This window comes from Phyllostomus discolor, chromosome 2 (genome assembly GCF_004126475.2).
Source record: "Phyllostomus discolor isolate MPI-MPIP mPhyDis1 chromosome 2, mPhyDis1.pri.v3, whole genome shotgun sequence".
In the NCBI taxonomy this organism is placed as follows: domain Eukaryota; kingdom Metazoa; phylum Chordata; class Mammalia; order Chiroptera; family Phyllostomidae; genus Phyllostomus; species Phyllostomus discolor.
Window position 1 is genome coordinate 9,437,415 of NC_040904.2, and position 22,913 is coordinate 9,460,327.

Below are 22,913 nucleotides of genomic sequence, written 5' to 3' on the forward strand. Positions count from 1 at the left end.
TCCTTACTGCTGGGTGAGGGTGGGAGTCCCGACTCGCCACTGGGCCTCCTCCCACACCCTCAGTGGGGAGTGGGGGGCAGGAGGTGGGGGCACCTTGGTGCCTGTGGTGACCTCACGACCTTTGCAGGAAGGTGGTGTGTGAGTGCGGCTACACGCGCGAGCAGCACTTGGAGGAGGCCATCAAGCCCCACGGCCTCCTGAGCAATGAGTGGGACCCGAAAAAGCACGTCCAGGAGATGCCGACAGACGCCTTTGGTGACATTGTCTTCACAGGCCTGAGCCAGAAGGTGGGAAAGGTTGGTTTCCATCACCCCGTTGCCCTGACTGTGGACCAGAGCCCGCCCATGGTGACCCCCAGTGGCCAGACTTCTGGGGTGAGGGTGAGGGTGGGGGTGGGGGTGGGGACTGGCTGAAAGCTGGGGGGCACAGAACTCTCCCAACGTAAGGGATGGGGCGGGTGGGGCTCCGCCTGGCTGCCAGGAGACACACGGTGCTCTCAGCGTCCTGGGCTCCCGCAGAGCAGGTCGGGGCTGCAGCCAGGCAGTGGTGGGAGTAAATTCTGCCCTGGAGGCCCCGGGCATTCTGTCAGGCCTTGGAGGGCACAGGTCAGGAGGGCTGGCTGTGAAGAGGTGGGGAGCATCTATCTCCAGGGTGGCCGGGAGGCTGGTAGCAGAGGTAGGAGGCAGCTGATCAGGGTGGATGGGGTCAGCAGAGCTTCAAGTCTCAGGCTGGTCCCTTGGTCAGCAGCATCAATAAGCAAGTCCTCAGTCCCATCTGATTTGGGGAATCAGGGGCCCACTCACCTGTGTTTTAACTAGACTTCCGGTGTCACAGCTCCTGGACACCACTGTCCCGTGGAGCCAGAAACCCACCACTTAGTCCTGTGGTGGGTTTCTAGAACCCCTGACCCTTGTACCAGATGGGTGAGGCTTTGGCCCTCAACGTCTCTGAGTTGCTGAGATTCTGCCCGCGTGGCCGTGGGGGTGGAACGAGGAGGATCTGGGGGGTCACCAGCCCCAGAGCCACCGTGCGTCGGCACCATCATGTTTCGGGCGCTTTCCAAGCCCCGGTCCCTTGGAGCTGCGCTCCAGGCTGCCTGGTCTCCCACTGGATGGGAGGAGTTCCCCAGGAAGATAGGGACAGGGGGGTCTTCTGCAACACGGGGGCTCAGAGTGAGAGCGGACCCTGAGGGGAGTGTCTGAGGACAGCTGACTTTATATGACAGCCGGGGTGTGGGGACTCAGGACATGGGTGCTGGCCGTGTGGGAGGTGGCACTGGGCGAGGAGAAGGAAAGACACTCTGGTGCCACACCAGGGGGGTCGGCGGCAGGCATGGCTTTTGCGGTGAAGCTGGAATTGGGACGAGAGGCCCCAGGCTGAGGAGCTGCCAGGACAGAGAGGAGGAGTGGGGAGGGCGCTGCAGCTTCGAGCACCCGAGGGGGCGTGAGGACGGTGGGCTGGCTGCAGGACGCCCGTCGTTCCCACAGCCTCTCTTCCCGCCCTCGCCTCCCCCGTCTCTCTTTGCGCGCCCTGCCTGGGCAAGGCCACTTGTTCTCGCTGGACCCAGACCCAGGGCCTGAGGGGTCCCCCGCCGGCCAGGGCCGGATGTGGGCTTTCTGAGCGCTCGGGCGGGTGCCCACTGACCCGGGGCCTCCTCTGCTGTCGCCCGACTTCTCTGCAGTACGTCCGCCTCTCCCAAGACACTCCCTCCTGCGTGACCTACCAGCTCATGACCCAGCATTGGGGCCTAGACGTCCCCAACCTCCTCATCTCGGTCACGGGCGGGGCCAAGGACTTCAACATGAAGCCCCGGCTGAAGAGCGTCTTCCGCAGAGGCCTGGTCAAGGTGGCGCAGACCACAGGTAGGCAGGCCTGGGACACTGGGCTCAGACCACAGGTAGGCAGGCCCAGGACACTGGGCTCAGACCACAGGTAGGCAGGCCCGGGACACTGGGCCCAGACCACAGGTAGGCAGGCCCGGGACACTGGGCCCAGACTACAGGTAGGCAGGCCCGGGACACTGGGCCCAGACTACAGGTAGGCAGGCCTGGGACACTGGGCCCAGACCACAGGTAGGCAGGCCCCGGGACAGTGGACGGGCTGAGGAGCCAGCACTAGGCAAGAGGTCCCTGCGAGGCAGAGTTGGGGCTTTGGGCCTGGTGGGCCCTCAGGAGTGCTAAGGCCACGCCTGGCAGGGCGGAGGAGTGCCCGGTCAGATGCACCCGGCCTTGTCTGCCGGCCTCCACAGCTGCTGCTGCTGCTGCTGCCCCGGGCTTGCTCAGTGGGGCGCACATGGCTCCACTTGGCTCCCCGATGGCGAGGCCCTGCTGGGTGTGGGCAGGAGGCCTGGGAGCCTTGAGCTGCCACTGCCGGTGGGGAGAGGAGGCCGGAGGAGCCCGTGTAGGTCAGGGTTTCTCTGTTGACTAGTCCTTTCAGACCTGCGCCTGAAGGTGGGTTTGACAGCCCTGCAGATGCGTGGGGTCTGAGGGCCAGAAGCACGCGGGGCCCTGGGTGTCAGGCGTGTGCGTGGCAGGGTGCACGTCGGGACCCACGGCCTGCCCGCCCTCTGCTCCTTCCCCCAGGAGCCTGGATCATCACCGGGGGGTCCCACACCGGCGTGATGAAGCAGGTGGGCGAGGCCGTGCGCGACTTCAGCCTGAGCAGCAGCTACAACGAGGGGGAGGTCGTCACCATCGGGATCGCCACGTGGGGCACCGTGCACAACCGCGAGGGCCTGGTCCACCCCACGGTGAGCTGCGCGGCCCCTCCCGGGTGGGCAGCTCGGGGGAGGTGCTGCTGGGACCTCATGGGCGCTGCAGTGGGCAGACTGTCATCTGGGCACCAGCGTAAATGCACAACGGAGGGGACAGGCTGGACAGGGACAAAGGAGACCAGGGCTCGAGTCCCCCTGGTGACCCGGGACAAGTGGCTCACTTGGCTGGACCCTGGTTTCCTCTCTTAAGACCCTGTAGGACAAGTTGATATAAAAGTCCCTAACTCGCCACCACTGGCCATGGGAACAGCCGCTCGGGCGGGAACTGGTCTCAAGGGAGGGAGTAGCGAGGCCGCGGCCACACGGGCAGGAGCAGCGGGGCGGACGGCACCCGCCATTGTCTGTGGACAGCAGGGGTGTGTGAGCTGCTCCGGCACCACCCCTGCCGGGTCCGTGTCCTGGGGCCGCCGTGGTTAATGATCACAGACCTGGAGGCCTAAAGCAACACAGGTGTCCTCTCCCGAAGTTCTGGGGACCAGAGCTCAGGTCAGCATCACTTGGCCCAAATCAGGATGCTGGTAGGGCCTCGCTCCCTGCAAAGGCTGCAGGGAGAAGCCATTCCCGCCTCTTCCCACTCCTGGCAGCCGCTGCCTGCTCTCCTTGGCTTGGGGCCGCATCCCTGCGGTCTCTGCCTCTGTGGTCACGTGGCCGCTCGCCTTCCACCATCAAATCCCCCTCTGCCTCTGTCTTATAAGTACACTTAAGGTGGGGGCATTTGGGACCCACCTGCAGTCTTGCAGGGTGATCTAGGGTCCTCTTCCCACGTCGAGATCCTTAACTTAGTCACAACTGCGAGGTCTTTCTCCTAATAAGGGCGCATGCACAGGTCCCAGGGATTAGGACCTGCTGTCCCTGGGGGTCGCCACCAGCCTGTCAGGCCCCCGTCTCTAGCACTCACCACACAGAACCTCCCAGCCACGTGTCCGCCTCCCCCCTGGCCACTACCCCCAGGGCAGCTTCCCTGCCGAGTACATCATGGACGAGGAGGGCCAGGGGCACCTGACCTGCCTGGACAGCAACCACTCGCACTTCATCCTTGTGGACGACGGCACCCACGGCCGCTACGGGGTGGAGATCTCCCTGAGGTCCAAGCTGGAGAAGTTCATTTCGGAGCAGACGAAGGAGAGAGGAGGTGGGCGAGGGAGCACGCGTCCGAGGGTGCGCGGGCTGGGGCGGGGAGCAGGCTGGTCGTGGTGGCTGGGACCAGGACGTGCCATATGCGGTGGGGGGTGGGGCTTGGGGTGCAATTAGAACACATCCGGTTTCCTGACACCTGTTGAGGGAGGTCACGTTTCCGTGCCCCGTGTGGCTGGGAAAGGAGAGTGAGGGCTGGCCCTGGCGTTTCCGCTCACTGTCAGGTCCGAGACCACCTTGTGGCCCCTCGCGCACCCAGTCTCAGGCCGGAAACAAGAATGAGTGCCGCCTTCTCCGTCGTGGGTGGGACAGGACGGATCCCAGGGCAGTGGGGGCCAGACACGTGGGCTTTGTACAGGCTGTGGGGAGGGGTGTGGGCGGGACCTGAGCTACCAGGGGTCTAGCTCTGTACCTGGGCTCACAAGGCGCCTCTAGAGCAGAGCTTTTCAAGCTTTGCTGCACATGAGTGTGCTGGGAGGCTTGTCCATCGCCGCCTGGTCTCTGGCTCGGGTCTGGCAGGTCTGGGTGGGCGGGAGCTGGCACCCTGAAGTTCCCGAGTGGCCCTGACCTGCTGGCTGGGGACCACACTTGGAGCTCCCCGCTTTGACTGAGGGACCCGTGCTGGGACTGTCTGGAGTATGTGAGTGTGTGGGGTCAGTGAGACTGGCTGGCACTTGGAGGGAAAGTTTGCTGCTCGGGCAAAGATATTTCTGAAGTCTTCCCGAGACCCCTGGCTGCAGGCTGCATGGTAGGTTCTCACGGTGGGGCCGAGTGTGTGGACAGAGGGTGAGGACTGGTCCCCGTGGTTCCAACGCTGCACTCCCAGGCTGCATGGCGTGTAATGCCCGCCCCCTTGGGGTATCCCACAGCATGCCCAGACTCGGGGCGCCGTGGACAGGCTGTGGGAAAAGCAGTTGCCTGCTAGGCAGCGGCTGGGGGGCCCTGGGTGTTGTTCCGCCATCCAGCCCTCGCCTTCTCCTCCCACCTAGAACGGGTGCAGGGGTGGCAGGTGTGAGGAGAGGAGCCATTGCGGGGTCTGGAATTTGCTCACTCACGTAGAACAAGCAGATGGCGTGTGACTCCAGAGCGTCAGCCTTTAAACGCTGCTCAGCCCCCTGCGACGTGTCTCCCAGCGGACACTTCTTCGCAATGAGGCTGGAGCCGCAGGGGGGAGGGGAGCATCCCAGGTGGGGCTTCTGGGCCTGTATCCCTCACCGGGGCTCTGTGCTTCATCCTAGGCGTGGCCATCAAGATCCCTATCGTGTGCGTGGTGCTGGAGGGAGGACCCGGCACGCTGCAGGTAAGTACTGGCCAGCTGGGTGGGGGGTGCCCGGGGGATGGGGTCCTGCTGCGGGTGGGACCACCGGCCCGAGCTGCTGTTACCAGCGTTCCACTGGGATGTTGGCAAGGGCAGGCAAGGAGCCTGCCCCCCATGCAGTGGAGGAAGGGCGGTGCCCCGTGTGGCAGGGCCGTCTCCTGGTGAGAGGAGAGAGCACCGGCCCTGGGCAGCCGACCAGTAAGCCGGGCTCCAGAAGGGGCTGCACAGGGATGGAGCTGATGGTCCCTCCTCCCAGGGCCCCGGGGCGGCCATGCGAGGTTTCTGGAACTCTGTGCCCACACTCAGGACTGTGGGACCAGCCACTGAACGTAAGGCTGGTTCCTCAGTGGTCTGAACACGCTGCCCATAGACTTCTGTTCAGAGCCCCCCCTCCACGGTGTGGGGTTCCCCTAGTTTGTGGCACCTCTGCTGTAGGAACATAGGCGACATCAACAGCCTGTCAGTTTGGGGCAGGGGCACAGAAAATGCCACTTGGCTTTCGTGCTCCCAGGAGGAGACAGGAAACCCTGGGCTTTCCTGGGGAGACGGGGTGCATCTGGGCCCCACCTCCTCCGTACTTGGACTCCTCCTCACATTCGCCCGTGCATGGGGCCCAGGCTGGGGTCAGGGGCCCCTTCCTGAAGTTGGGGACACCCTGGGTCCCTGGAGGTCTCCCCTTGTCATGCTGGTCTCCCCTGGGCCTTATGAGGGGGTGACTCTGGCCAGGCTGAGCCCTCTCTTTCTGGAGATGCTCTCGTGCTCTCTCTCGCTGGTGCTGTTCAGCGATAGGCCTGGAGGAGGTGGGATGTCAGGCGCACACACCCCACAGCGTATCAGGAGTGGCCGCCTCTCCCCTCTGCCTGCTGGTGCTGCCACCCCATCAGTGTTTTTGGTGAATTCCGCGACAGCCCGTTCGCCCCGAGGTTAAAGCACCGTCAGAGATTTCTGCATCTCGGCACCTGCGTGCCAGGGGGGTGAGGGTCAGGTCCTGACCCCCCCCCCCCCACCCCCCGCCTTGCAGACCATCTACAACGCCATCACCCACGGCACCCCCTGCGTGGTGGTGGAGGGCTCGGGCCGCGTGGCCGACGTCATCGCCCAGGTGGCCAGCCTGCCCATCTCCGAGATCACCATCTCCCTGATTCAGCAGAAGCTGGCCGTGTTCTTCCAGGAGCTGTTCGACACCTTCACCGAGTGCAGGATCGTGGAGTGGACCAAGAAGGTGAGGCGGGCAGGCGCGGCGGGCACCAGGTGTGGCTGACTCGCAGGTGCCGACGGCCCAGAAAACAGGACCAGGACACGCGGGACCCAGAAACAGAGGTCCCGGGGGTTGGAGGCGGGGTGGGCACAGCAGTGACCTGGAAAAGGAGGGGCCTGCGAGCCTCAGAGGTGGAGGGAGGGCCCGGGGCAGGTGGGCCCCCTTCAGCAGGCAGCACGCTGCCAGGCCAGGAGGGGCCTGTCCCGACCCTGTCGCCTGGAGAACAGCATCAGGCCTGGGCTGGGGCGCTGCAGGTTCAAGAGAGCGCAGCTGTTGTGGGAGGAGGAGCTGCTGGACTGGAGGCCTGGAGGCTGGTGCTGGGGGGGGGCCAGCGGGATGGGGACAGAGGGGCAGAGCCGAGACTGGGGCAGCCAGGTTGCTGCTGCCTGGTGACAGCAGCAGGTGGCAGGGTCCTGCCCAGCCTCCGTGCCTGGGGAGCTCAGGGTCTCCTGGGTAGGTTCACAGGGGCGTTCCAGGGGGCCAGGCAGGGAGGCAGGCAGAGTGTAGTGAGATGGGGTCACCATGGCTCCTACCACCACCAGGCGGCCCGGGAGGCACCTCCACGCCCCTTGGAGGTGTCGGTGGGCATGGGCCTCTCCTGGGGATCTTCAGGTCTGGTGAGCAACCCGGGGCATCCCTGGTCTCCAGGGCGGTTGGGGGACTTCGAGGATCGGGAGGGATGTACTGAGCGAAAACAGGGGCTTTGAGCTGTGACCTGCAGTGGACAGGCCCCCGAGGTGCCCAGGGAGGACAGAGGATGCCCGGCCCTGCGCTGCCCGCCCTCTGCTGGTGGCGCGGGCTCCTTTTCCCTTTCCTTTGGCTTGATTTCCAGGGCCTGCTCTTTCTCTCTCTCCCTCGCTTTCTGTTTGGGGGTCATGTTAGATTTGTAGAGCAGTTGCATAGACATGGGTCTCCCCACCCCTTCCCCAGCCCCTCCCCCAGCCCCTCCCGCCGTTGCACCCCGCAGACTCGGGGCCTTTGTCGGAACCGAGGGGTGACTCTGATCCATCGCTGTTAGCGAAACTTGGGCTCTTCGGATTCCTGCTGACCCACAAATGTCCTTTCTCTGCCCCGGGGCCCAAACCAAGGCAGCGGACTGTGTTTGGCCTCTGTGTTTGTTGTCTTTTTCTTTTCCTCTTAAAGCATGGTGTTAGCTAGCCATCACCATGTGGACTAGGTGACAGAGAGGCTGCCCATGCCCCCCACCCAGGGGCACCCTACCCCCAAGATCTCAGGTTGGGACCCTTCACCTGGTTTCCCAGCCCCCCCCCTTCTTCTGGCCCGGGCAACTCATGGCTGTTATGATTAGGGACCACAGTGGCCCTGCAGCTCAGTAATTTTGCTCTCAAATGCATTAAAGGAATTTTTTAGCCCAGCAGTGTGAGATATATTGTTGCAGGCAGCCAGAGAAGCTGCGAGGAGCCCTTGCAGACCCCTGGGCAGGGTGTTCACCCTGGACTGCGGGAGGGAGGACTCCTGCAGGGCCTGGAGGCTGTCTGGCTCATTTGGGAGCCCTGGGTTAGTTGGCACGGACCTCAGAGGCAGCTGTCTCCCCAGTCCAGATTTCAGGGGGCCCCGTGAGCCCACAGCCATGACCCTAGCCTCTGACAGTGTGAGGGAGTGGGGCTGCGTCAGCCTCGGCACCCCATGGAGCCCGTGGCCAGCTAAATGAGCTCAGGGGAGAGCCCTGTGTACCCCATTTCTCTGGTCATTCTGGCTGCTGTCTCAGCCGCATCCCGAGCTCGCCTGACCCCTGTTTCCCAGCACGATTCTCAGGGGTCACTCGGTGCGTCTCCCGTCCCCGTTTCCCCAGCAACGAGTCGGGGCTGCAGAGTCGTCAGGGGCCATATATTTCTCCAGCTCCGTGAACGGTGGGCTGGGCTGTGACGCCTCCTGGAAATTCAGTGGTCAGTGCCCAGCACGCCCTTTCCAGGGCGAGTCAGCCGAGCGGCTCAGCCCCAGCAATGTCTAATTTCAGGCCACGTGGCAGTCCACGCTCACCAGCCAGAGACCACAGGGGCGCCTCGCAGGCCACCGAGTGTGGGGCGAGGCCTTGCTGCTGTGCTGGGGGGAGGCCAAGGGGTGGGGCCCTGGTGGGGGCTGGAGGGGCGAGGACGGGAGCGCACTGTGGGTGGGGGCGGGGCCCGCCCTTAGATGTTCGTGGCGGCTCAGGGGCCTGTTCTTATCGGTGCTTCTTGTGGTCCTGGGTGACCTCGTTCCGCGAGACCGTTCTGCCGCGTGGTCAGGTCAGTGTGTGAAGACACGGAAGTCAGCCCAGTCCCCACAGAGCCACCGGGAATGGCCGGCGGGCCCTGGAGCCTTTCCTGGGTTAGTTTGTAAGTTATTCAGGGGACTCTGTTTTAAAAATATATTTTATTGATTATGCTATTACAGTTGCCCCATTTCCCCCCTTTATTCCCCTCCACCCTGCACACCCCCTCCCACCCACATTCCCCCCCTTTAGTTCATGTTCATGTGTCATACATATAAGTTCTTTGGCTTCTACATTTCCCATCCTATTCTTGCCCTCCCCCTGTCTATTTTCTACCTACCATCTATGCTACTTATTCTCTGTACTTTTCCCCCTCTCTCCTCCTCCCACTGCCCTGTTGCTAACCCTCCATGTGATCTCCATTTCTGTGTTTCTGTTCCTGTTCTAGTTGTTTGCTTAGTTTGTTTTTGTTTTTGTTTTAGGTGTGGTTGTTGATAATCATGAGTTTGCTGTCATTTTACTGTACATGCCTTTTATCTTCTTTTTCTTAGATAAGTCCCTTGAACATTTCATATAATAAGGGCTTGGTGATGATGAACTCCTTCAACTTGACCTTATCTGAAAAGCACTTTATCTGCCCTTCCATTCTAAAGGGAAGCTTTGCTGGATAGAGCAATCTGGGATGTAGGTCCTTGCCTTTCATGACTTGGAATACTTCTTTCCAGCCCCTTCTTGCCTGCAAGGTCTCTTTTGAGAAATCAGCTGACAGTCTGATGGGAACTTCTTTGTAGGTTACTGTCCCCTTATCTCTTGCTGCTTCTAGGATTCTCTCCTTCATTTTTACCTTGGATAATGTAATCATGATGTGCCTTGGTGTGTTCCTCCTTGGGTCCAACTTCTTTGGGACTCTCTGAGCTTTCTGGACTTCCTGGAAGCCTATTTCCTTTGCCAGATTGGGGAAGTTCTCCTTTATTATTTGTTCAAATAAGTTTTCCACTTGTTGCTCTTCCTCTTCCCCTTCTGGCACCCTTATGATTCGGATGTTGGAATGTTTAAAGATGTCCTGGAAGTTCCTAAACCTCTCCTCATTTTTTTTGAATTCTTATTTCTTCATTCTTTTCTGGTTGTATGCTTTTTTCTTCCTTTTGGTCCACTCCATTGATGTGAGGCTCAGCTTTCATTCCATCACTATTGGTTCCCTGTGCATTTTTCTTCATTTCACTTATTGTAGCCTTCATTTGTTCATCTAATTTGTGACCAAAATCAACCAATTCTATGAGCATCCTGATCACCAGTGCTTTGAACTGTGCATCTGATAGGCTGGCTGTCTCTCGGTCACTTGAAAGTATTGGTTCTGGCACTGTCATTTGTTCTTGTGTTTGAACCATCTTTTTTTTGGGGGGGGGTCTGGTCACGCCTGTTACATATGAGGGGCGGAGCCTTAGGTGTTCACCAGGGCACGGCAATGCAGTCTCTGGGTTGTGACGCTGTTTGTGGGGGCGGGGTCCGAGAGGGGACAATGGCGCTTGCTCCGCTCTTTGTTGGACCTCAGTTTCTTATGCCACTTCCCCTAAGCAAACTGGGCCCTTCTGGTGCTGATTCCCGTGTGGGTGGGCTTGTGCACGTTCTAGGACGCTATGGGTCTCTCCAGTGATCTCTCCTGTGAGGCTGGGAGTCTCTCCCTGTGCCTCAACCCCCACACGTGTTTTCAATCAGTGCCCTGAGGCTCTGTTTCCCAGCACTGGGACCATGGGTTGTGCTCGGTGCCTCACTTCACAACCGCCACCTCACTGGGTCTGCTGGTTGCCACCCCTTGGCTGGGGTCTGCCAGCTGCCACCTGTGCGCCCAGGATCCGCCCGCTGAGGTCTTGCGCACCTGGGATGCCTTATGCAACCCCTCTCCGCCCAGCTGCCGACTCCGCCCCTCCTACCGGTCGGGATGAACGTGTCTATTTTAACTCCTTGGTTGTCTGACTTCCATACACTTCAATTTTCTGTCAGTTCTGGTTGTTATTCTGTTTCTAAATTGTTGTCCCTATCTTGGTTGTGCAGGGAGGCACCGTATGTCTCCCTATGCCTCCATCTTGGCCGGAAGTCCTATTCAGATGACTCTTGAATGGGATCTAATCCACTGTTGTCGCAAGGCGCCTGTTCTAGTCCCCTGTCCGTTGCTGAGTCGAGCCCCTGAAAATGGGGCTGACGCAGAGCTGTCTTGGCCGTGCCAAGAGGATGGCCCCTTCTTGTTACTCTGGTGATTTGTGCAGCAAACCCCAGAGCATGGGCCTGCGCTGCCGGGGCGGCGGGTGCAGGGGGCGGGTGGCCTTTCCCCTCAGGTGCTGCAGCTGATGCACGTGGACACCAGCCACGGGGGTCTCTCTTGAGGGGCTCTCAGCCAGCACCAAATAGCCATGTGCCGGGGACACACTCGCCCTCTCTCGGCACAGCTCTTTTGTCTGCCCAGCAGGGACAGTGACACTGAAACTCAGAGGATGGGACAAGGACGTTTATGCAAAGGGCTGCGTTTTCATCCGCACATGCACACTCCAAGAATGGTGTCTGTCCTGGGAGCCAAAGGCTGGGTTAAGTTCAGGAGGCATTTTGGCTGGAAGACGGGTGGGGCTGGGAGATCAGGGTTATGTTGGAATTGGCGAGAAAGCTGCACCCTGGGGGATGGGGAACGGTGGGGTCTGAGGGGTGGGGGTGAGGTGTTTGGGATGGGGAGTGGCCTGTATGGGAGCCGGAGCAACAGGTTGGGGGTGGAGGGGGAAGGCAGGGGAGGCTGCGTGTGGCTGGTCTGGAGGCTGAAGGGAGGCGTCTGAAGCTTTGGGAGCCATAGGGGACCCATGGGACTTGTACCCTGGCCTCAGGGTGAAGGGGTTATGGGGGCAGCAACTGGTAGCAGGCAGGAAACGATGTAATAGACAGACAGGCAGACGGGTGATAGTTAGATGATAGGTACATAGGTGAGTGGATGGGTGGAGTTGGTAGGGGTGTGTGTGTGTGTGTGTGTGTGTGTATATGTATGTATATGGGATATCTATGTAGACAGGTAGGTGGGTTGCTAGGTAGTATGGCAGGTGAGTTGGTAGATAGGTAGGCTGGGCAGACAGGTGGATTCATGGATAGGTAGGTGAGTGGATGATTGGATGGATGCGTGGGTGGATGGATAGGTAGACAGGTGGGCAGGCAGGTAGGGTGAGGAATGGCAGGGCCCGGGCGGGAGGACCGGGGGGAGAAGTCACATTAAGCAGCACTGGGCATTCAGCAGACACCCCCCACGGGCAAGGTGGACAGTCCCCACACTGGGGCTGCGTTTTCTAACCACAGACCGCCGGCAAACATCGCGTACTTGGTCCTTCGGCTTCTCCACCTCCACTGTCCAGGGTGTGGGAGTCGAGGCGAGGCCCTGGCCACACGGGCGGGCAGGACTCGTGCCCAGGGCTCCGGCTCCGTGTCCAGGGCCTCGCCTCTCCGAGTGCCCTTGGAGGAGGCCAGAGGCCGCTGGTCCCTGGGCCCACTTGGGGAATGCTTGTTGCAGATCCAAGACATTGTCCGGAGGCGGCAGCTGCTGACCATCTTCCGGGAGGGCAAGGACGGCCAGCAGGACGTGGACGTGGCCATCCTGCAGGCCCTGCTGAAAGGTGAGGGTCGGGCAACCTGGGGACCAGGGGAGAAGCCAGAACAAGGGTGCTGGTGGGGGGGCCCGAGTTCTAGTCAGTCGGACACAGTGGTCGAGGGTGGCTGGCTGGCAGGGGCGCCCACTGCCGATGCTGGGATACAGGCATCCCTGTCACCTTGTCTCTTTACCTGAAACCGGAGTGTGGTCTCCAATACTGCACCCCTTCCTGATCAGCATAGTTCCTCACAGAGTAAAAAGGAAGGACCTTGGAACTCCCTCCTGACTCCGCATCCTCAGCCCCATGCCTACCTCCCAGTCGCCCCCTTGGTAGAGCACCAACCCAGGGGGTCCCTGTGAACCGTGGAGCCCTGGGCCGCCTCCTGGGTCTGGCCTCTGCCCTCCGGCCGCCCTTCCTGAGCCCACACTTCCTCTTTCCTCTTTTCTGCTGCGGGGGAGGCCAGCACTTCCCTGTCCTTTGCACTGGCCACCCCCTGGCTGTGCTGGGGACGCGGCCCCCAGGCGGACCCTGATGCAGAGCGGGGAGCTTCCATGATGGGATGGCAAACATGACCTTCACTTCTGTGCTCCTGCCCCTCGCCCCTCTCATTGACAGAAGGGCTGAAGATGGCCCGTAAACCCTCGCCCACCCCATGAGATGGTTAAAGCTGAGACTAGAGACTCCCGTGTAAAGGCCTTTGTCTAGGAAGATTCTTGCTGGAAGAGAGAGGAGCCGGGAAGGGCGGGTCCAGCAGAGTCAGAGCCGCTCTCTCTGGGCGGCAGTAGGTGAACCCTTTTGGTGGGGGCAGCGAGGAACCATGACTCACCGCGTGACTGTCTGGTAGAGCAGGGGTCTCAGGGTGCCCCCATCACAGGCGGGCAGCGGGAGGTCTGCCTCTTCTCTGCCTCCTTCTCTGAAGTGGACAAAGGACCAACAAGAGGGTCACCAGGGAGCTCATGTCTAGGGAAATCCAAGGCTACCGTGGCCTCCAAGGCTGTGACAAAGGGCCCTTGGGGGACCCTGAGTCTGACCATCAGTGCACAGCGCTGGGAGAGGAAGGACCCTACTTGTGGCCCAAGATGGACCGCAAGGCTGAGGAGGCCCTCTGTCCTCAGTCTGCTGTGACGATGTTCAGAGGCAGCAAAGCTGATGCCATGAGGGCGGTCCCTTCTGGGCAGGTGCTGTGTGGCAGGGGCGTGAGCAAGCCCTGGGGCTGTGATGTCTGGGTCTCGGTGAGGGATATGCAGGTGCAGACGGCAGTAAAGGCACAGAGCCATCGAGCTGTGCCTTTAAGACATGTGTGCTATAGAATTCCATTGACCTCAGGGAGGGGTTTAGCAAGACGGTCCTGGCGTAGCTCTGTGTGGTGCAGGACAGCGTGGGGAGCACCTCCGTGTGTGCGGGGCGGGAAGAGGAGAGATCAGGAGAGCCACGGGGGCACAGAGACAGAGCTTATTTCTGGAAGCAAATACAGTGTAAACGGTTGTGACTAGTTGCCTTGGGCAAGGGGGTGGGCTTCTGGGGCCAGGTGTGCGTGAAAATACACGTGGCTATGGAAATGCGTGTAGGGTTTTTCAGCGACAGCCCTTTTTAAAAATCGACTTCATTGACGCACAGTTTATATGCGGTAACCCCCCATTCTGAGTTTATTGCTTGATGGGCTCTACCAGGTGTGGACCCCCATGTCCCCACCTCAACCCAGACAGCTCCCTCCTGCCCCTTTGCCACCAACCCCCCTCCACCCCGCCCCGGGGGGACCCGCTCTCTGCTACTGCAGGTCAGAGCCCCGTTCCCGAGCTTCACGGAGACGGAACCGGGCGTCCATGTCCCTCCGTGTCTCGCTGCTCCTGCTCAGTGCTGTGGTTTTGAGGTTCTCCCGTGTTGTCACGGGTGTCAGAACCCGGTTCCTCTGTGCTGCCGCGTGGAACTCTGTCATGCGTGGGAGTCTGTTGTCCATTCCCCCATTGATGGACAGTGTGGTGGCCTCCAGCTTGGGGCTGTTACACAGCTACTGTATTTTGCTGTGTATAACGTGCAGTATTTCTTTGCCCAAATTTTTGAGGGAAAAGTAAGGATGTGCATTGTACGTGGGTATAATGATCACATGCCACGGGTATAATAATGGGTGCAATGATCCCATGTATAATGTACACAAAACCACGGGTGCACATCATACCTGGCAGAACATGGCATTTGTTTTCATTTCTCTTGGGTCCGCCTCCAGGAGCGGAATGACTGACTCTTTAGGGTGCGTGCATGTTTACAAGAAACTGGCAAACCATCTTGCAGAAAGAGTGCTCTGCCGTGCCTCTGTGCAGCCTCCCCGTGCTGTGGGATCGTCGGTCTTAGGCGGCAGCCCTCCTGGTGGGTGGGAGGTGGCGTCTCAGTGTGGCGGCCCCGATGACTAGAGAGTGATGTGAGCACCTTTTCCTGGGCTCCGTGGCCATTTGGATGTCATCTCAGTGGGCTGTCTTTCCCATCATTTGTCCGTATTTCCTTGGTTGTCTTTTTATTTTTGCATTGTAAGAGCTTTGATGTATTCTGGTACCAATCCTTCGTCAGATATCGGTGCTGGGTTATCTTCCCCCTCGCTCATGGTCTGCTTTTACATTTTTGTCCAGGTGTTTGTGAAGAGCAGGAGGCCTAAACTTGAATGCATTTTAATTTGCCAGTTTGTTGCTTTATGGCTCACATTCTTTGCAAACATTTCCTCTGTTCCTCGTGGCAGCTCTGCGGGCTCAGCTCTCGTGCCTCAGTCTGTGACCCCCTCAGTCAGCCTCGTGTGGGGGGCGAGGTGAGGGTCAGAGTTCTGGCTTCTTTTTTTTCCCTTCCCCGAACAGCTCCCTGGGTTGTAAAATGTTAAGCCAAGAGAGCAAACGTAAACAAGCTGGACAAACTACTTGTCCCCATGTCCCGATGACCCAGGGCGGGGGCCAGGGTGGGTGGCTCTGCAATGCAGACGGGAAAGGAACGGGACTTCTGACTGTTCGTGTGGAAGTGCCTGCCTTTTGGAGATGGAGACTGTGTGTTCTTTAAACTTAGGGCTTGACCAGGCGGTGGGGCTGGGCAGGGGCCAGAATGGTGACCAAGACCCCCTGATTCTAACACTGGAGGGAAAAGCTTTTATAAAGGCGTGGGTGTGGGGAGGACTTTGCAGGTCAGCTCGGAACTTACTGAATGAAAAGCACTGGGAGGCTGAGGCCGGGGACAAGCCCCGCCCCTCTGGCTTTGATAGACAGCAGAGATGTGGACCAGCAATAGTCTGGAGCCGCAGGTTGAAGCCCAGGATGCTCCATTCTTACCCGCAGCCTCTCGGAGCCACGACCACTTTGGCCACGAGAACTGGGACCACCAGCTGAAGCTGGCAGTGGCGTGGAATCGCGTGGACATCGCCCGGAGTGAGATCTTCACGGACGAGCGGCAGTGGAAGGTGTGGCTCACGGGGCTTCCCTGGGAGGACAGTGGGGGTGGGGTGGGGGTGCTGGGCCCAGGCAGGTTGTGCCCTAGGAGCAGGGTGGGCCCTGCAGGATGGCCTCCGTCGAAATCTAGCCCTTCCCTCGGTGGAGGGTGGGCTGGCAAGGTTCCCCCTCGCTGAAGTGGAGATAGCAGTGTTCCCTGTGCAAGGGTGCTGAGGCCAGGATCCGGGAGGCGGTGGCGTGGTGCAGCCCCCCCATGGTGCTCTCTCTCAGCCTTCAGAGCTGCACCCCATGATGACGGCCGCCCTCATCTCCAACAAGCCCGAGTTCGTGAAGCTCTTCCTGGAGAACGGGCTGCGGCTGAAGGAGTTCGTCACCTGGGATACCCTGCTGTACCTGTACAAGAACCTGGACCCCTCCTGCCTGTTCCACTGCAAGCTGCAGAAGGTGCTGGCGGAGGAGCTCGAGCGCGCGGCCTACGTGCCCCCCGTGCCCGCCGTGCAGATGCACCACGTGGCCCAGGTGCTGCGGGAGCTGCTGGGCGACTTCACGCAGCCGCTCTACCCCCGGCCCCGCTCCAGCGACCGGCCGAGGCTCCTGCTGCCCGTGCCCCACATCAGGATCAACGTGCGTGCTGGTGACAGGGCCCCCCCCCCGGCCCCCCCGCTCAGCGTGGCCCGCGTGGGCGGCCACTGCTGTATCCCTAGGGTCTTCTAAAAAATGTAGTTTATATTTTTATTAGAAAAGAAATATACTTCCTGCCTTCGTCTGCTCAGCCACCATAACAAAGGCCAGCAGATGCGGGCTTCTTCTCCACAGCGCTGGAGCCTGGAGGCCTGAGACCACGGTGCCCGCGGGGATGGTCTCAAGAAGGCTTTCCCTCCGGGCTTGCAGGAGGGCAGGCTTTCCTCTGCTTGCACCACGCAGGGAGAGAGGGCTCTGTGCTGCTTCCTCTTCTTAGAAGGACTGTCTTCCTGTCGGGTCAGGGCCCTGTGCATACAACCTCATTTACTCTTAACCGCCTCCTTAGAGACCTCGTCTCCAAACCCAGTCACACTGGGGGCTGGGGCTGCAACCTGTGCATTTGGGGAGGGACATAATTCAGCATAATTCTCTCCTTCTGAAAATTTTGAGGGCTATAAAAGGTTATACAAGGAAGATGACCCCCACTGTGCCTTGCACCCCCAGTCCTGCTCAACAGGTGTAGTTAGTTTTCATGTAGTCGGGTCAGGTTATTCCAGCCATGTCTGCGGGAGGCGCCCGGCGTGTGTGTTGCAGCCATGGGAGAGGGTGCTTCTAGTCTCATCCCTACTGGACGGGAATCCCACGGCGTCTGTGTTAAGCACGATGCTGGTATATGCATCAGGGAGTGTTCGTCTCCTGATTCATTAAGGTTTTACAAGTGAAATCTCAATGCTGGATTTGTTGGTTTCCCTTTGAGAAGTTGAATTGCTCTGTAGTTTTGGAGAATTATTTTAATAGATTTCTTGGTAGTGAAATGTTTTTCTTGTTGTTTTGACCCTCAACCTGATTGCCGTGTAAGATGTGTTTAATACGATGCTGGATTCTGTTGCCAGTATGTTTAGTGTTTTTGCATCAGACTGTTTAAGGCTTTGATTGTAGTTTTATTTTGGGGATGGTCTTTGTGAGGTTCTGGCACCAATTTTACATCAGTCTTGTAAAACCCACTGAGAAGCCTTCCTTCTTTCTCTGCCCTGGAACAGTTTGTGTGGCTGGGATTCACTGCTTCTTACAAGCTCAGCAGACTCCCCCGTGAGTCCATTGGGGCCCGGTGCCTTTTTGGGTAGTAACTCTGATAATTCTCTCAGCTTCTTTCCTGATGATTTCTTTGTTTAGGTTTTCTGTCTGTTCTAAGATCACATGGTTTTTTTTTTTTTTTTTTTTTCCCCTGCTAGAAGATGACCTACTTCTTTCAGGCTTTCAAACTTGTTCATTGTCCCGGGCAAGCTGTGCCCGGCCCCTGAGAGAGACGGGGTTGTGGCTCAGTTTTACATCCACACTCCGCTCCTCTCAACTCCTCTGGTGGATTCCAGATGCCCAGTTGGAAGGCACTTAAAGAGGGTCCGAAATGGAAGCTCACACTTACCCGTGACTGTAATTTAAGAAGATAAATTCATTTTTTATACAGATAAGCCTTCAGGAAATTTTCAAAACCACTTAAAGAAAGTGCAGTTTTGTGTGTGAGATGGGAAATGTGTTCTCTGCCTCCGAGATTTGCTTCCAGGTTGTCTGAGTATGTGTTTCCTTACTGGTCGTCCAGGACCCCTGGGTTCTTATGTTACCGTGTAGGCTGAGTGTGTCTGCAGCCCCAGCGCCCTCCCATTCATGTGGCCCTTCAGTGTCTGTTCAGCAGGACATTTTCTGTGGGAGAAACTGTGTAGGTTTCTGAGGAGCTCACAGCCATGCATCTGTTCACGGATTCTGTGTCAGAATGCCTCTTCGTACAAAAAGGCTTTGCTCCCATCCCATAAGACTGGGGAATCTTGAGATGTCTGGAGTGTGACCGGATCTGCAAATGTTAGTGCAGGAGTTGGTTGGTATCCCACTTTCTGGACGTTTCTCTGTGTGCCCAGAAGGATGGTGTTAGAACCCCCATGTTCAGGAGAACCATTTAGGGTGTGGTTGCAAATGCAAGTCGCAGGGCTCACCCTTCAGGGACAGAGGTGAAGGGCTGGGCTGTGCTCAGGCCCTTCCCTTCCCCCAGGCCCCATGGGGAATCTGATGCCAGCAGGGACCTGGGCGGGGGCTCTGACTGTTCACTGCTCACCAGGTGCAGGGAGTGAGTCTCCGATCCCTCTACAAACGTTCATCGGGCCACGTCACTTTCACCATGGACCCGGTCCGCGATCTTCTCATTTGGGCCATTGTCCAGAACCGCCGGGAGCTGGCAGAAATCATCTGGGCTCAGGTAACCAGACACGTGGCTGCGGGTGGGCCAGCAGTGACAGGGCTCCAGCAGTGAGCCTGGCCAGCGAGCCCAGAACCAGCAGCAGGCGGGGTGGCGCATGGCCATGGAGGGAGGGCGGCAGACATCACGACACCTGAAGGGACTCAGTGTTGAGAACAAAGGGCTTGGCTATAAGCAAGAAAATACTTTTTTGAGAGGCGAGCTGCACATACTCCTGCAGTTCTATGCAGGGAGGAGGCCAGCCAGAAGGCTGGCCAGGAGGAGCCATCCTCTGTGGCCCACGTGGGTTCTGGGGGTCAGCACACGAGCTGTGGCTGCCCTGTCCAGTAGAGACTTCAGGGAAGGCTCCATACCTGGCAGGGCTGGGTCTCTCTCCATTGGCCATGGGGGATCTCAATGGAGACCCTCTGTTCCTTAGATGGGAGCGGGCCACCATGCCCCTGCCCTGAGCCTGGTTCGAGCTGATTGTACTCTTAAAGGGAAAGTAAAATTTTATATTTTTTTCTCAGTGAGCCCCTGCTTTTTGGGCCTTGCAATGTCCACATTGCTCTCAAGGAGCTGGCTTCCTCTCCAGTGTCACTGGCAGTGCAGATTGGTGGTGGTTCCAGGAGGTTCTCCCTCTCCCAGGGTGCAAGGAGGGTCAGTGGCTGGGCCTGGCCTGTGGCCTTGGGTGCTCCGTGTGGCTCAGGGAATGCAAGGACAAACACAGACTTCTGGGCTCTGACACGGGCCGCTCGTGCTGGGCCGGTGCTGCTTTTAGGCTCAGCACTTCCGGGCTTTGCTTGGAGAGCCTTCCTTGAGATTTTCTTAGTCCCCTTCTGGTGCCCGGGACTTGCGGTGCCACTGAGGCAGGGACCCCTGACCCCAGGCAGAGACTTGCATAGGTCTGGCCCTGTTTTTCCCCATTGGCTGCTCTCTGACCTGCAGCCCCACACCTGGGGTTGACCAGATGCCCCGGGAGCTCTGGTCCTTGTGCTGGCAGGACTGTGCTAGCAACGCTGTGTCCCGTCCGTGTTCTGGGTGGGCAAGCAGGCCTCCTGGCAAGCAGACTGCTCCCGCTGGCCAGTGCAGGAGCCTGGGCCCCAGAAGGGCTAATGCATCCACTTGGATGGCACAAGTGGTCCGTATCATCAGGAGCCACAGCAAGTTACAGCCAGCGGCCCATGCTGTCCTGGGGCCTCTGCCTTCACCGCACTTTGGCAGTGTGTGTGGGGTCCCCAGGGCGGACGTGCAGGTCCTCACTGTGGTTCCCCGGGCTCCAGAGCCAGGACTGCATTGCCGCGGCCTTGGCCTGCAGCAAGATCCTCAAGGAGCTCTCCAAGGAGGAGGAGGACACGGACAGCTCCGAGGAGATGCTGGTGCTCGCCGACCAGTTTGAGCACAGGGCCATCGGTGAGCTCTCCGGGGCCCGTGGCCTGCGGCCACGCCCGGCTCTGTGTGTCACCCTGGGGCCCTCGTCCCAGGTCTCGGCCCCTCAGTGTCACTCTGTGTCACCTTGCGGTCCTCGTCCCAATCTCAACCCCATTCCTGCCCAGGCCCTGCCCCCTGAGGGGTTCGCTCTCTGACAGTGTCCCCCTGGTGGTGGTGGCGACCCTGCTGCTGTGACACAGACCCCCTCCATCAGGGGTCTTCACCGAGTGCTACCGGAAGGACGAGGAGAGAGCGCAGAAACTGCTCATCCGCGTGTCGGAGGCCTGGGGGAAGACCACCTGCCTGCAGCTGGCCCTGGAGGCCAAGGACATGAAGTTCGTCTCCCACGGGGGCATCCAGGTGACCTCCTGAGGGCCTGCTCCCAGAAACAGCTGCCCATGGTGCTGTTGGGGGTGGGGGGGACGCAGCCCCCACTCACATGGAGGGCATCCACATGCACGTGCCTCAGGTCCCTCGGGGACCCAGGGACGGTGCCTGGCCCACTGGTCACGTGCCGCAGACCCCGCAGACCCCGCAGACCCTCCTTCCTCCCGTGACTCCCTGTAACAGAAGAGGAAACTGATGCTGGCTGAGAGCGGGGGGTGGGTTGTGAAGGCCATCGGTCACCTCCACATGGGGTGTTCCCACTTGGGAGCCCTGGAGGCCCCAGGAGCTGGGGTGTCAGTGCCCCGACCTGAGGCCTCAGGAGGGACACGCGGCAGAGGGCGGAGCGCCGAGAGCAGGGAGCTCCTCCGTGAATGCCGGAGGCCTGGCATTCGGCGCCCTCAGAACACCGGCGTTCCCTTGAGCATGGCCTCGTGCCGTCACCGTGTCTCTGGAGCAGCATCATGTGCCGTGCTGTGCGGGGGCCTGGGCACGCGGTGGGGGGAGTCCTGTCGCCACCCCACCCACACACGCACACCCAGTGCTCAGAGGGGCCCGCTGGTGGGAGCCAGGGAGGAGGAGCCCTGGAGCCAGAAGCCCAGGTACAGGCCCCGCCTCTGCCCACTTACCTCTGGGAGAGCAGGCCTGGCCCACCTGGAGCCTCTCCTCACCTGGCAGGTGGTGGGCCCGCCCTGTGCCACCCACTGCATCGCGTGGTTGGGGACCTAGAGAGTGCCATGCCTGAGCCTGTAGAGTCACTCACCCTCAGGGGTGGGGCGCAGGGAGTCTGAGGTCAGGGGAGCTCCCCCCATCCTGAAACTGGCCCCCTCTGTCCTCAGGCCTTTCTGACCAAGGTGTGGTGGGGCCAGCTCTCCGTGGACAACGGGCTCTGGCGGGTGATCCTGTGCATGCTGGCCTTCCCGCTGCTCTCCACCGGCCTCATCTCCTTCAGGTGCTCTCCCTGGCTGCAGGGCTGCGGGGCGGCCCAGGCTGCGGGGCTGTGGGGCTGTGGGCTGGGCCTGGGGCTCGGGACCTTCAATCCCAAGCGCCCCCACCGGGGGCAAGGTGCACGCATCCTCAGGGCTGTGACGGGACCCTAGAATGGCTGGGATGCATGTGGGAATAAGGCAGAGGGAGGAGAGCCCCCCTGTGCAAAGCACCCACCCTGCCTGAGCATTTACTGTCTCCAAGCACCCACCTGCCCTGAGCACCCACCTGCCCTGAGCTCTCGGGTGGGATGAGGATGTGTTGCAGCCCTAATGGAACCAAGCTGCAGGCGCTCTGGGGGTCCAAGCTCTGCAGGGCGTCTGGCGGGGCCCCTCTGTTACAGCTGCATGTGCAGGGCCCCAGGGGGACATCCTCCCTCCCTGCTGCATGGTGTGAGCACCTGCGAGACCCCCCCACCCCCACCCCCAGCACATGGCCCGGTCCTGGGGTCCCTGAGGTGGCCGAGAGGTCCCCAGGCTGCCAGGCCCCTCACGGCCTCACTGTCACCGCAGGGACAGGCGGCCGCAGGCGGTGCGAGGCCTGGCCCGGGTCCGCGCCTTCTTTAACGCGCCCGTGGTCATCTTCCACCTGAACATCCTGTCCTACTTCTCCTTCCTCTGCCTCTTCGCCTACGTGCTCATGGTGGACTTCCAGCCCTCGCCCTCCTGGTGCGAGCACCTCATCTACTTCTGGCTCTTCTCCCTGGTCTGCGAGGAGCTGCGGCAGGTACGTCCCACCCGTCCCTGCAGTTCTGGGGGCCCCTAGTCTACTGGTCCCCTCCCACGGGCCGTGGGCTTCGTCACTGTCTCATGTGCCCCTCGGCCCACTTTGCTCACGTTCTGTAAACACCACCCCCGTGGGGGTCTGGAGCTGCGGAAGGAGGTGCAGGCCCGGCGGTGCTGTTACCTGGTCTGCTGGCCCCTCCTCAGCCCTCCCCTCCCCATGGCCCCCTGCAGCCGGGCTCCATGGCCACTCTGGGGGTCCCCCCCTCCCCCTGGAGCTGCTGCAGGAAGCCAGGGTGAGCTGATTCTGACAGTGGGGAGGAGGCTTCCCCAACACACTCATTGGCATATTGGGCAGGGCTGGGGGCAGGGCAGCCTGAGGAGCTTGGTGACACCCCCTGCCCAGGAGCGGGGGGTGGGGGTGAGAGTCCACCCCCTCCCCAGCTAGCATGCTCTCCAGGAAGGGGAGAGCATGTTACTGCGGGTAAGATAAGTGTGCCAGGCCTTGCCTGACACACCCTCTCACAGCTCCTCTACGACCCGGATGAGTGCGGGCTGGCGAAGATGGCGGTCCTGTACTTCAGCGACTTCTGGAATAAACTGGACATCGCCGCCATCCTGCTCTTCATAGCAGGACTGACCTGCAGGTGAGCGGCCCTCCCCCCACGTGGCACCCACAGGGGCGGGCTCAGGACTGGGGTCAGAGCCGGTCACCTTTGTGGGCTCAGCTGCCTCTGAATTAGTCTGTCATCT

The 22,913-nt window shown here is 60.2% G+C and overlaps 1 protein-coding gene across 4 annotated transcripts in view; it reads left to right on the forward strand.

Moving 5' to 3' along the window:
* TRPM2 (transient receptor potential cation channel subfamily M member 2) overlaps positions 1 to 22,913 on the forward strand; it is a 50,799-nt gene that overhangs the window by 9,809 nt on the left and 18,077 nt on the right. For 3 of the 4 annotated variants that reach the window (XM_036017493.1, XM_028505244.2, XM_036017491.1), the window contains 15 exons: positions 128 to 296; positions 1,682 to 1,862; positions 2,583 to 2,749; positions 3,725 to 3,905; positions 5,146 to 5,207; positions 6,247 to 6,447; positions 12,234 to 12,336; positions 15,621 to 15,742; positions 16,002 to 16,355; positions 18,520 to 18,657; positions 19,920 to 20,049; positions 20,282 to 20,427; positions 21,291 to 21,403; positions 21,951 to 22,164; positions 22,689 to 22,807. In XM_036017493.1, the coding sequence (XP_035873386.1) occupies positions 128 to 296; positions 1,682 to 1,862; positions 2,583 to 2,749; positions 3,725 to 3,905; positions 5,146 to 5,207; positions 6,247 to 6,447; positions 12,234 to 12,336; positions 15,621 to 15,742; positions 16,002 to 16,355; positions 18,520 to 18,657; positions 19,920 to 20,049; positions 20,282 to 20,427; positions 21,291 to 21,403; positions 21,951 to 22,164; positions 22,689 to 22,807 (2,400 nt within the window). The remainder of the gene's footprint in view (positions 1 to 127; positions 297 to 1,681; positions 1,863 to 2,582; positions 2,750 to 3,724; positions 3,906 to 5,145; positions 5,208 to 6,246; positions 6,448 to 12,233; positions 12,337 to 15,620; positions 15,743 to 16,001; positions 16,356 to 18,519; positions 18,658 to 19,919; positions 20,050 to 20,281; positions 20,428 to 21,290; positions 21,404 to 21,950; positions 22,165 to 22,688; positions 22,808 to 22,913) is intronic. The other variant, XM_036017492.1, reaches the window with a different exon arrangement.